Raw genomic sequence first — 14,209 nt, 5'->3', positions numbered from 1 at the left:
TAATGACATTTAACTTCCATTCCAACTGAGCTTAACATTAATTGTGCTGATGATGTAAAAGTAGAAAGTTGTGCAGATTAGTCATCGGTGACTTCTCAAGAAGCGGTTGTGGTTAGTGTGTTACTGTGTGAGAAATTACTTAAAGCAGCAAGTTACTGAGACACAATAGGCACCAAACGTGTCCCCACCTCATATCCTCTAATGCTTCATATGTGTCCATCTGCAGCGTTTATAGTGGACATTAATCGTCTCTCTCATTAATAAGGTCCATTAGATCATTGCTACAGCGTTGGCCCCACTCCACTTAAGATGTTTGGCATGGCTGCATAGTTAACTCAACCTCTGGCTCCCTGCGCTCCTTCTCCGCCACTGCCACTCTCTGCTTTGTCCTCCAACACATCCGTCCGTGCGTCTGGGCCTCGGTGGAGACACGCAGCGAAACACAGAGCTTCTGCCCGGCGCGTCCTCCTCTTTTAAATCAATGTGCATATTGGCTCCTGACGTCTTGACTGACAGTAACCGGGGAATAATTTTTCATGCAAAATGTGACTTGCAAACAGCAAATCTATAACCCTGATATATAAAATGAGATCTGCCCACTTTCCATTTAGCCATCATTACTCTACAATTACCTATTACCCCCAAATCAGGTTATGAATGTTATTAATACACGTTCTTGAGGCTTTTATTACAGTCACGCACTGGGACTGAATCTCAGACCTCCTCCATCTGTGCAAAACAACGCCGATGTGATTTAAGCCGTCTCCACACCTGATACGCGCGAGACAAATTGACCGTGAACGGACGAACGGGCTCTGCCGTAATTCTCCCCTGCTGGAAGGATCTGATAAGGAGCCGCCGGGAGGAGGGAGGAACGGGACGAGCGCGTTTGGGGACGGCGAGCGGCTGCTGCGCGCGCCCCTCCTCTCTCCGCCGCGCGCGCGCGCAGCCTCCTCTCGCCTTTACGGGAGCCTGTTTGCAATTCCTGCTCTTCATGCCAGAGCCTGCAGCTGCCTCTGGTGCGTCCCGCTGCCGCCGTTGTGGGAAGCCGTCGCCCCGGCATGAGCGACCGACGGCGGACTTCTCCCTCCTGAAGTGGCGGCGCAGAAGCGCAGAAGGACGCCGCAACTTTTCCACGATCCCCCCGCCGTAGTCGGGAGGCTGCGTGGAGACACCTGACGGCGCGTAACGCCACGGCTGCGTGGCGAGCGTGGACTTTGCGGCAGTGAAGGATTTAGGAATGTGGAACGCGAGTCTGTGTCAGCGGTGAGTTCCGTCCCTCTCGCCTTTCCCCGCGTGTTCTCCCGATTGTCCGCCGGGCCGCGTGGGCGTCCCGGAAAATCACGTTTGAGAACGCGAACGCGTGCATGACTGACTTCGAATGCACTTGTCCTTTCGCTTTAAAAAGCAAAAGCGTGCGGCTCAGACGCCGCCCGTATGCATATTTCATGCTTAAGATTGTGTCCCGCCGCCAAATACAGGTTTAACCCGAACATCTGTCTGTCACATCTGTCCGTCCCTCTGCTGCAGCGAAAGGACGAGCCTCTGCCCCCTGACGCCATGACCGCCGCCGTGAACCTGACCTCCCTGCTCAATGTGACGGAGCTCCACAACCACACCAGGGGATGCTCCCTCACCAAGACGGGCTTCCAGTTCTACTACCTGCCCACCGTCTACATCATGGTCTTCATCACGGGGCTGGTGGGCAACAGCGTGGCCATCTGGATGTTCGTGTGCCACATGAGGCCGTGGAGCAGCATCTCCGTCTACATGTTCAACCTGGCCCTGGCTGACTTCTGCTACGTCCTCTCGCTGCCCTTCCTCATCTTCTACTACTTCAACAAAACCGACTGGGTGTTCGGGGACGTGCTGTGCCGCCTGCAGCGCTTCATATTCCACGTGAACCTCTACGGGAGCATCCTGTTCCTGACCTGCATCAGCGTGCACCGCTACACGGGGGTGGTGCACCCGCTCAAGTCCCTGGGGCGGCTGAAGAAGAAGAACGCGGTCATCACCAGCGCCGCGGTGTGGGCGCTGGTGATCCTGGGCATCTCCCCCATCCTCTACTACTCCAGGACCGGCCTGAAGCGCAACGCCACCACTTGCTACGACACCACCACGGAGGACGAGCTGCCGGGCTACTTCATCTACAGCATGACGCTGACCGCGTTCGGCTTCTGCGTGCCCTTCATCATCATCTTCTGCTGCTACGGCATGATCGTCAAGGCGCTGATCTGCAACGACATGAACAACGCGCCGCTGCGGCAGAAGTCCATCCACCTGGTGATCATCGTGCTCGCCGTCTTCGCCGTCTCCTACCTGCCCTTCCACGTGATGAAGAACCTCAACATGAGGGCGCGGCTGTACTTCCAGAGCCCCGACATGTGCGAGTTCAACAACCGCGTCTACGCCACCTACCAGGTCACGCGGGGCCTGGCCAGCCTCAACAGCTGCGTGGACCCCGTGCTGTACTTCCTGGCCGGCGACACCTTCCGGAGGAAGCTGTCGCGGGCCACCAGGAAGCCGTCCCGGAAGGGCGACCACGCGCTGCAGTCCAGGAGCGAGGAGACGGCGCTCAACAGCCTGGCGGAGTGCGTGGAGAACGGGGAGCGGAGGCTGTGAGCTGCGCGTTTAATGCACCGATGGAGTGTAGAAGCAGGATGGTAGTTTAGACTTCAGACACGTAACCCTGTCATAGCCATTAGTCGCTCCTGGATGAGCTATGGTCCCGCACGCGTGTTCCGCTCCAGACGTCAGAGCCGCCGCGCCTCACTTTTAGGTCGCCCTCCATCAAAATGAGCCGTGGGATCGGACGGGCCCCGGGGGGAGAACGGGCTTTCACTCCAGGTAATAATGGCCCCCCGTTCAGGAGCTGCGTCTCCTGCAGCCGCTGAGCTGATGCTTAATCAATAGCTATTAGGCAGGTGATGAGCCGGTGGTTAAAGGAAGTGGACGGCTTTTAGAGGGAAATGTAAATGCACTGACCCCCCCCTCATGTCTATTACCCACCAGGTGAGAGGTGCGGTCCACTCGCAGCTCTGAGGTCAAGCAGTCTTTCTGCTACTAACAGTATTTCGTGTATGTGCAAACCACCGTCGACGTGTGTTATTCCGGGCGCGGCGCTGCACAGGATGTCGTGACGTCCCACATTCGTTCGTGCGCGTCGCTCCGCGTCAGCGTGACTCGTCCAGACATTAGTGCGGCGTCCGTGAGACTCCAGGCGACTCGCGTGTTCGTGGAGTGAGAACATGAGCTGCGCTGAAACGCGCACACGCGGTCGCCTGCCTCGTGACGCCATCCACATATTGAAGAGTTGTTTGTTAAAAAAAAAAAAATAATACCTCAGAAAATACTGCACTGTGTCTGTGTTTGGGCAGATGATCGTTTCTGTTTCGTATCTCTTGTATTTTTTCCGGAGCTCTCACTGTACATATTTTTACCTGTAGAACTAGAAGTAGGTGTTTGATGTCTGTACTAATTGTAAATGTGTAATGTGTTGTCAAGAAAGGAAGTAAATCAACCTGTACAGTACATCTGAGGCCACGTGTATCTTTGTCAATAAATTTTTATATTTAAAATGAGCCGGTTGGTGTAATAAGACTCCAGTCATTGGTTAATAAGACTCCAGTCATTGGTTAATAAGACTCCAGTCATTGGTTAATAAGACTCCAGTCCTTCGTTAATAAGACTCCAGTCATTGGTTAATAAGACTCCAGTCATTGGTTAATAAGACTCCAGTCATTGGTTAATAAGACTCCAGTCCTTCGTTAATAAGACTCCAGTCATTGGTTAATAAGACTCCAGTCCTTCGTTAGGGTTCCCTCGCCTCGTTCGCAGCAGCTCGTGCAGAGCTGTGCTCGCGTCTCGCGCCCATGCGATTCTCCCTCTTTAACGCGGCCGGGAGGAAGCGAGAGGAACGAGTTGGGAATAGAGAGTGGCACCTTTTTCTCCTGGCTTCTCCCGGCGCTGCTTTTGTGTCCGTCACAATGGGGCCCGGCTATTGCTGCAGACAGGGGCGCGAGGCCGTCGCCGGGGCCGACGGCGGCGCCCTCGTCCCCCCGAACGCGGGCCGTGAATGCAGACGCCTGGTGATTTGCTGGCTGTGAGGGTGCAAAGAGCATGCGCGGCCTCGGCTGAGGCGCGACCGCCTGCAGACAATGGAGACCTACATAAAGCAGGTGGCTGCTTGGGCTGCTGCCTGTGTTGGTTGGTTACTGCCTGTTGTTGTATTGTGCACTGTGACGGACACAGGGGCCACGCTCGCGTTTATCCCGCGTGCACGAGGTTATTACAGATGAAAGCGAAGCCACGTTCAGCTGGTGCCAGAGCCGGAGCCGGCGTCAAACCTTGAGTGTGAGCGTGCTGGGATTAGTGCCAGGGTCTCCTCCCTCCCCCCTCCCCCCGCAGCCACCTTTCACCTCTTTTCCTCTCGCTCGCGCCTGTCTCTTCATTGCGAAGCTGCGACGAGGAGAAAAACTTTTGCTCGCCACATTTCGCCACCTTGGGACTATTTGAAGACACGCGAGCAGACAGCTCGATAACAGGATGAGGAAGAGAAAAAAAAAAAAAAAAAAAAAGGAGCAGAGGGAGGAGCTGAGCGCGAGCAGCAGCGGGTGTCGGCCAAAGCCCGGCTCCTCGGGCGCCGCTCCTGGGGATTTACAGCGGGAGCTGGCACGAGTGCATCCATCGGCCGCTGACCAAAGCGGAGCCAAACGCACTGGCAGCGGCGGTGCGTTTTGGTGGGACAAACAACCACAGCGTGACACACGTGCATTTCATGGGCGTCTTGTGATAGAGAAGCCACGTGATACACGCTCCCATGCGCTGTTAACACGCTGCTGTGTTACAACCTGACGCCTGTATATTAGTGGATTAATGAAAGCTGTGCAGCATTTATGATAAAGTCCCAGCACTGATGATACTGTATGTGTCCAACTCCAGCGCTGAAGTAAACACAGCAGAGGGAAATATTTTCTTCAGGGACTTGGTTGCAGAACATGTTTACATACTCAAGAGTCACCTAATCCTACGACAGACACATGTTGTGGTGTTGCTAAAATATTTAGGGCTTTTTGGAATGGCCCACTCTACTGAGATGCAGCCTGCTTGTAAAAAAGACACAGGCGGAACAGCATGGCTGCGAAGGGATCCAGGCTGCTCTGCTATACTGTATATTAAACGGAGCTCTAATCAGTGGAATGCTAGCAATCATTAAGTCAAAAGGGAAGCAATTAAAGGCTGAAGTGTCAAATGGTTGTAATTAAAATATGAAGGGGAAACTTCTTATAGCTTATGAATAATAAAGTATTTAAGGGATATGTTTACACTAAAACCTGTCTATCTAGTGTTCACATTCCATGACGCTGCGTGTGTGTGTCTGTGTGCAGTATTTGCAGTTCTCACAAAAATCAACCTGTCCCCTGTGTCCTGTTGATGCAATGGACCCTCAAAGCTGCTCATATGGGGCTTTTATTTTGAAAGTCAAGGCGATGCTGTTAATAGTAATTATCAACTCACTTGATTAACTGCATCCATGTTTGCACATGCATCTTTTGGTCCTGCCCACTAAACAACCATGGAGGGATGCAAGCAGAAGATGAGACAAATTACAAAATGGAGGCGCTGAACAGCTTCTGGGGTGAGGGAGGATTGAGGGTCGATGAAAAAGGTATTAAAGTTATGCTTCTTACCTGCGCGCTGTCAGACTATTACTATTAAACGTGGTCCGTGCACTTTTATACTGTCGGCGATATGGAACACTTCTATATATACACCCGTGTGCACACCCTGTTCAGTTTATGGCTGCACACAATGAATGATGGCTCCTCAAACCCCCAGTGGCCTGGGGTGCGGCCGCGTTTGACAGGCAAAGAAACAATTGTGGGACCAGAGCCTTCAGGGCAATGTGTTTACTGTCACAGCTGGTGTTGGTCTCCAATGACAACATCAGATGTCTTCACATTCATCACATTGTCATACAGGAACCCAAAAGAAGCTTCCCGTTAATTTGCTTTGTTCCTGGAGTTTGGTATTTTATACCACTAGTTTAAATGCATTAATGAATAAACTACTATAAGGTGAACTTCTGAGTCTAAGCAGTCATAGTTATGGCTTGGACTTCTATCAGTAACAATACTAATAGACCAGGACCCTGTATTCATTGTGAAAATGCCTGGAAGAAGGAGTGGGAGAGGGTGTGAGACACACACAAGGTGTCATATATCAGCTGTCATAAGGTTAGTGATCGATATGGCTGCAGCCACTCCCGTCTGACTTCTTGTTGATTTTCTGCCGCTGGTCGGCGTCATTGATCATCTCGAACAATCGTCCCACTGGCTGCCATTCACAAACCCCTTTTCAGTGCGTATAATGGGGTCACGACGGCAGATCAAGAGGAAAAAGTGGCCCGGCTCGGCTGGTGTCAGGACGGAATTCAAAACAATTTCATTCAGGAGGAGCGGATGTGACAGCATGTAGTTTTGGATGACTGCAACATTGTCCGCCAGTGCAGAAGAGCTGGCACATCTGATAAAATGTAGCTCCGACCTTAAATAAAAGAGGAGCTACTGCTTGGTTTCACGCCCAGGAGAGGAACTGAATGAAGAACCCCCAAGAAAGAGAATAATAATTGCATCACTGCTGCTCTGACCCTCAGCTTATGTCATCTGGTGTCTTAATGCTTCATGCTCACGTCCCGTTATATATGTCGAAACATTCTGAAAAGCATTAGTCAAAACCAGAAGACAGTAAAATCAGGAGTCTGACTCCATTTGAGGCCGGGGGCCTCACTGGAAGACAACGCTGTGATTGTACCCGGACTGACAGAGCTAAGCAGCGAGCTCCTCTCTGCCTGCAGCTCGTCTGCAAGTTGTGAAGCTACTGTAAAGGATGATGAGCCGTGCACTGCACTCAGAGTCCAATGCTTTTATTAGCTGGCAACCCGTCAGTCTGCTGCAGGCGGGGCGATAAATCTCTAAAGACCAAAGTTTATGTACTGAAAGATTACATTCACTGCACTTCTATTCTTGTGTGTGTGTGTGTGTGTGTGTGTGTGTGTGAAGGCGCTGCACTATGACCAGGTTCATCTATATATAAAGCAATGGCGGTAAAAGAAACATTAAACAAAAGGAGTGGCACATGTCAGATGAGTAAGCAGCAGCAGGGTTGACACTTGTCTCAGCTGCTGCCTGGTGGTTCGATGCCCTGCAGCTCCTGAGCTGTGAGTGCTGGGAAACACGTAATCCTCGCTTTCTGATCCACGATCCATTCATGTTTACGGCAGACTTTATTACCTTAAAGTGTTTTCAAAGGATAGCGCTAGAAGCTTTGCAACCTTAGTCCAATATATATCCCTGAGCCATTCGCACTGTTCCTGTGGACTGTGGACCAATCAGAGGGCTCAGTCTGTTTTTAAAATTTTACAACCGAATACATAATCAGTATTTATTAACAGGCACTGAGCAGCAGACCTGCCTCATCTGGACTGTGTGGGGTGAAATTTGACATTTTTTAGTTTTATCTTATACTAACATCACTCTGTAAAGTTACTATACTGTACACAACAAGTCAAAGTCACTGTGACACATGCCAGTGCTGTTTAAACCTGATCTAACTGCCTCATGATTATAAAAAGAAAAAGAGGCTATATAATATGTCATTTACTTTCATTACCTAATAAAAGCTTTAATCGTTTCGTACATTTATAATAATCTGGCAAAGTAGTGACATGCTCCACTGCGGTTCTAAGTTCGAGGCTGCAGATTGTTACAGAAAGTAATTTTGTGCTTTCCCGTTTTTCCAGATGAAATTCATACCATTCCACGTTCAGTTATGTTGATTTCTATTTATAATCATTAATCATTAACGGGAAACAAAAAGCCACATCCTGTGCAGCCTTAGCTGTGTGTAACCCACAGTATCTACAATGATGCATGAAAGCTTTTAAACCATTTAAAAGCAAATTAACAACTGCAGCTTTGAAAACCAGTGACAGGTTTCATTTGTTATTGGCGCTAATTGGTATTAATTTTAAAACACTTCTTTTTACTCCATGCCTCTGTCTCATATTTTCCATTTGCACATGTTCATGCTGCAGATTCCTGTGACTTCACATCTTCACGATCTTCGTGCGAGCTGTTACCTCATGTGTTTCCTATTCCTGGCTCGTGAGTGTTAATGATCCACCACCCATAACGCTGTTATCTGCAATCTGCCCTCCTGTAGAAGGTGTGTCTTCATTACTCATCGGTCCTGGCAGGCTTAGCATGCGACTCTCAGTGCTTTTTTTATTCTTTTATTGGTCAGGTGTGTTTGAAGTGTGAAATGTACCAAGGGAAGGTCTTTACATTCCCCAATAAAGCTTAATCAGTTTAAGACTTAAATTCACCCAGAAACCTACATGCATAAAATACTTTCTAACAGAAACCAAATCAACTCAAACCAACCTGATTTCTACTGGTCACGTTTGTCTTGCATTCTCCAGCATTAATGAACCCACACTGTGCACACTGCTCCATTAGATGGTCAGCAGCGACCAGCGTCTTCTTCTCTGGGAAAACAGCTGACCACACTGAAGCTGCAGCGCTCACACCTGAGCTCGCATCCAGAGAGAGAGGTAATGAAAGACAGACAAACAAACAAACAAACAAACAAACAGGTTATATGTAAGTTTTATAACACAAACTATAGCCTGGTTAGTGTTGTGGCATCACTTGACCTTTGGCCTTGAGTTCTCCAGTGATTAGTCATCTCCTCACCAGAACTCCCCTTCTACTTCTTACTTCTTCTTTCCTCTTCTCCTCCAGCCTCGTTGTTGTTTAGATTCCTTTATCCTGTCCCGCATGGCTGCCTCATCCTATTAATCCTAGCAATGCAGTGTGTGTCTGTGTGTGTGTGCTTTCTTCTTGAGCCTGTGTAAGCTTTAGGCAGTGTTGGTCTGAGAGTGTAGCGGTTACCTGAATGTTTTCAAATGATTAATGGTCTGGGTTAAGAAAGGTGAAACACACACACACACACACACACACTCACACACACACACGCGCGCGCGCTTGCATAGCGCAGGTGCAGGTGTTCCGTTAATATCATGTCGGCCATGGTTTGTCCATCAGAACAAAGGCGGACTCTAAAAAAGTCAAAGTGCTGTTCAAAGAGGGAAGTGAAACGTGGATGCAGTGAGAAGCAAGTGGAAGTGGTGTCATTTTAAAAGCCATGGCTCATTAAAGGCAAGTATAATTGTGAAACTACTGTACAGTTGCTGACATTAACAGCTTCAAATGAGCTGAGGAAACTGCATCAAACACACTTACTAAATCCTGGTTGTACAGCTTTTGCTCACTTTGTCCAGTTTTGTAATACGTGTGTTTGTGTGTCCGTGTGACTGTAAGTGGATCCACTTGTCCTGGATTCCCTGCTAAACTTAGACAAGTGGATGTGATCTTGGCCGGTCATCGGCGTGTGTCCCCGAGCAGCACGGGCCACTGTTTGTCTGAGTGAAGCGGGTCTGACTACCTGTTGCCTGCTGATCCCACCATTCAGACAGACATCGGTCCAGTGGAGGGACGGAGCCTGTGTGCACAGACAGCAGAGTTCATGTCCGTGCTCACGTCTGGACTTCCTCCTGCGACGCCTTACGCACGCGCGGCTGATGTGTGAAACATTCTGACCCGAGTTCCCCAATAAACAACTCTTCACTGTTAATGACGGCTACAGTACATTCCATTCCATTCACCTGCTCTTGTTTCAGGGTCATGATGTGACGGGCCTCACACTGCAAGACTTCAACACACAACTTAAGACAGGTGACAGAGTGTGTCTTCTGTGCCTTTGACTGAATGTCCCAAACGGACCAGCTCCTGCAAACTGAGAGGCAGCAACTGCTCAAATGAACTTGGCAAGACTTGGAAAGACAATTACCACACTAATAGAGGATTGGGGAACAGGTTCTTCAAATCGGCCAATGATTTAAGACTCTTTGAGCGGCACCTGGGTCGGCCAATTGGATTTTGAGGCTAGTGTCACCTTAGTCCTACACACAAGCTATATCTGCAGTTGATGAACTGCTGGCCACCCAAGCACTTCCTGCATTGGCCAGGAAACCTACACACACACGCACGCGCACACACACACACACACACCTTCGATATTAATGTTTGAATTGCTCCCATTGTGTTTGCAGCAGCAGTAACCACTGCTGTGATTCTGTCCCACAGGGCTCAACCGTGGACATCACATTCTCCAGAATGTCGCTTAGTTATGATGAGAATATTCACATCTGCCTCAGGATTTTGACAAAACTGCTGCAGCCTTCAAGCTCCACACCATGAAAAGAGCACACTGACTCAAAGAACCCCCCCTCCCCCCAGCCACACATCTACATTAGTCTCAGTGAGGAAGTGAGAATGTCAGAGTCCTCTCTGTGAGGATGACGGTTACTGTGACTCTCACCCCTAAACTTTAACCCCCAGCAGCCGACTGTACTGATCTGGATAGAACTGTATGTATTATTAATGATGGCCAGATTCCACACATGAAAGGCTGCCATTGTGGCCTGGAAGAAAGCCTCTGTGTCCACTCTCCTTCTGTCAGCTGCCTTTTTTCTACTTACTGTGTCTTCTTACTCACGGCTGCCCTCTGTCTTGCCTTACGTCATGTATTCTCTTCCTCTGCTTTTTTTAAATTCAATTTGCAGCCAGTTGGGCTGAAACGTTCGACTACATGACATGATTTCAGGGAGTCCATCGGATCCTATTTAGACCATTGGAGCTTTGTTGGGGAACGTGACAGCGTTAGACGCTAGACAGCAGCCTTTTGTATTCATTCTTCCTGCACTTTATACAATACTGAATACTCATCCTGCAAGATGTGGACACAAAATCCTCATTTTGTGCATGTGCATTAGATTTAGTCAATGGAGTTTCAACCTACATATTTCTGCCATGGCATATTAAGTCTCTTACGAAACAAACTCAGTGGTGTCTGCTTCTTATGGCTCCTCCTTAGATTTCCCATGGGTCGTCTCTTTTTTTGTGTGATATCACACACACACCTTACATTTCACAGTGCTCTGAGCTCGGTGGAGCTGCCTGCTCATCTGAGCTGCGAAAACACCCAAACCCGAAGACGGTCAGTGCGCCCAAGATTGAATGGAAGATTGCTGCACCCTGCTGGACAAATGATGTCACTGCAGAAAAAGACAAAATCACGTCTTTCCAATCCTCCTTTAGCTGCATGCCAACTCCAAACTTGTGTATGGAATCCAAACGAGACATCTGAAGTTGAAGCTGGCAGATTTGTCTTGTGTCTAAGCCTAGTTTTCCATTACGCACTTCTTTCCCATGTTTTGTGCTGTGGACTTCTCAAAAAAATAAAAAAGAAATTTTCATAAAATTTCATAAAAGTGAAATTTGCACAAACTCGGTTTGTTTTTTAGTTCTATTGTTACAGAACCATTACTACAAAACTAATAATCACACCGTTTGTCATGCATACATTGTTATTCTTATGCATGGATTGCTGCAATACAGACAACTGCAATAAGTTTTAATAAACATAGTGAAAATTGGTTGTTTAATTGTTTGTACTTTCAGTCTCTGAAGCCCTGTTTAAGTAATATTAAAATTATTAAAATTCAATAACATTTAAAAAGTAAAACATAAACTTTATGTTCTACGACTGTAAAAGGTTATACCTCCAGGTCACCAAACTGCTCATTAAGCCCATTTTTGAGGAATAGAATGAATTTCCGCATAAACAAAAACTAAGTGATGACGAACTTTTGCCAAAGGAACTGACCAAAGAAATAGGAAGCAATGTGCAACAAAGCCAATGTGTTAGTTGTTACGAGCAACACACACTGTAGCTTCTACATACACCCAGTTGTGGCTTTCTAGTCTTGAATCATAATCACAAGATTGCTGTGGAAAACACATTGTGGTCTGACGCTTTTAAAATGATGAATGACTATTTCCCACCATCTGAATAATTCATAAATCAAAGCGCCACAGAAGATGAGTTTAAACTCCAACGACAAAGATAGAGTAATTATTCAAGGTCAGGAGGACTGTATAAACACATCATCCAAACCAAATTAATCAAAGTTTTTCCTCTTTTAAATTAACATTGTAAAACTTGTTGTTGTTTAAAAGGCCTCTGAGTCCCAGCGGGATAAAAACATTGGCGAGGACTTATCTCCGTCATTAATTAGCTCAGTGATCTCAGACAGTTTAATTAGTCTGCCGTCACTCTCGCAGGACCGGGACTGAGGATTAAGAACCTGTCACTGAACATCTCATTGTGTTGTTGTGGATCTTCACCTTTTACTGAGCGGCCCACACGGGGACAGTCCTCCGGCTATTTCAGGCGATTTCAATTAGAGCATGCTGGGGAGGATATGAGATGAATGTGGCATTACAGTAGATGAGAGCCAATGAGCCCCGGCCCCTTGGTGGAGGTTATAAAGAGCCAAAACAAGACCAGCTGACATCTGTGGCTTATCTATTTCTGCTTTTATTCTCTCAGGCGTGACTATACTGCTCTTTACACTTAATATACACACAAGTTAGCTGTTGGATGTGGTGGTAAAGTGTTTAGAAGACGAGCATTCAGATATTTCCCCATAAACTGCAGAGACAAAGAGAACTACATGGAGATTGGCCTCGCATTCGTGAGGTGAACAGTCATATTGTTCTGCATTTGCAAAAGGTGATATAACTTGTAAAGGCTCTCAGAAACGCAGAAGTGAATTTCAGCTTGCGCTAATAAAACTCCAGCAACAGCAACTGCTTTACTCAACAGTCCAAACGAATATAGAACAGAAACTGCCTTTAACATTGTTGGAGCCTTCATTCACATACCTCGCAGCTTTTGGCTGACGGGTAATTACAGCCTAGTTACTCTAAAGCCAGACGCCTTGAACACCGAGGCAGACGTGTGAACAGCCACACCATTATCCACCCCTTTGTTTATTGTTGAGACTTCACCCGGGGGGCTCTTGAATACCATAAATTGATAAAGTCACCATGTCGATCTAATTATCAGTGATGTGTGAAAGTAAACCCCGCTCTGGGAGGATTACCTGCTCCTCACAATGAGCGCCATCAGCCCCACAGATGTGACGATTCACAGGGCTTTGGGTCACATTACCTCTGCGCTCCCCGTGGCGCTGGGAGCTGAATGTCTTTCAATGAGTGTCTGTCTTGTTGTTACTTAACGGGATTTGACCACAGGGTGTTTGAAGGCCCTACACAAGGACCCGCTCCACATGTTCACCTACTGTCACCCGACAGCAGACCTGAGGTTAAACCCCGTGTGTGGGGTTTCGCATTTATTCGAGTGATGCATAACGAGCCACAGGTTCACTTCCCTGTTCGCAGGCAGACCGCAGTGCGTAAGAGTGCGCGCCCGGTGATTTGTGGTTGAATTAAACGCTATTGATCCAGCAGAGTTTCCCCCGCTCTGCCTTGAGGTGATGAGGTCACGACTGCGGTTTAATCATCTCTGCGCTGAGCTGGTAAGCGCTGACTGGAAAGCGGAAGTGAAGACGAACCTTTCATGAGCTATCAGAGAAATTTGATGACTTTAATCATTCATTGTTTTGCAGGTTTATCAGATGGTTTTCCGCTTGGATTAAAGGCTGCGCCGCACGTCATGACTCACAGGTGACTTCCCAAACAGCTGGCAGCCTTCCTGGCAGGTCTCAGTGCAGCTGTGATACTGATCTGGATGACTGGAGAAAATAACAAAGATTCATCTGATAACAGGCCACAGCAAGAAAAGAAAGCATGAACGTCAGTGACACAAGGACAGAAGTCCTCAAGTGTCTCAAGTGGGGTCATGCTTCACAGAAGTAAAGCGACTGCCTCCATTCTCGTTTTGTTACTTCACTCAGGTTTGTTGATTTTCTTTTCAACATTGAGCAACATCAAAATTGTTGCAATCCACATCTTAGTCACTCAGCTTGACTTATCGGACACCTCTGGAAAACTCGATGAACAAACAGCAGTATTAAAGTTATATAACTAAGGTTCACGGGTTGGGTAACACGCTGACTGCAGACGTTGCAGTAGATAGGCATTTCCAGTAAACTGTGCCAGAATGAGTCAAAGCCCAGCATCGGTGATGTCGAAACTGAGGTGTGGCAGATCTGCTGCCGCGCGCCAGTTGAGCTTTGAGCGCCGCACTGCACCTTTAAAAAGGACACAGGAGACCGTTC

At 47.9% G+C, this 14,209-nt stretch overlaps 1 protein-coding gene across 1 annotated transcript; it reads left to right on the top strand.

Annotated features, from left to right (window-relative positions):
- Positions 1–825: 825 nt before the first annotated feature.
- p2ry1 (purinergic receptor P2Y1) lies at positions 826–3,581 on the top strand. The gene is made up of 2 exons (XM_029172152.3): positions 826–1,266; positions 1,531–3,581. Exon 2 carries the CDS (start codon positions 1,561–1,563, stop codon positions 2,620–2,622), a length of 1,062 nt encoding a protein of 353 aa, XP_029027985.1. The 5' UTR covers positions 826–1,266; positions 1,531–1,560; the 3' UTR covers positions 2,623–3,581.
- Positions 3,582–14,209: the final 10,628 nt, after the last annotated feature.

Source organism: Betta splendens, chromosome 13, assembly GCF_900634795.4.
Source record: "Betta splendens chromosome 13, fBetSpl5.4, whole genome shotgun sequence".
NCBI lineage: Eukaryota > Metazoa > Chordata > Actinopteri > Anabantiformes > Osphronemidae > Betta > Betta splendens.
The sequence above is the reverse complement of the archived record's forward strand: the minus strand, read 5'-3'. Positions and strand labels throughout refer to the sequence as shown.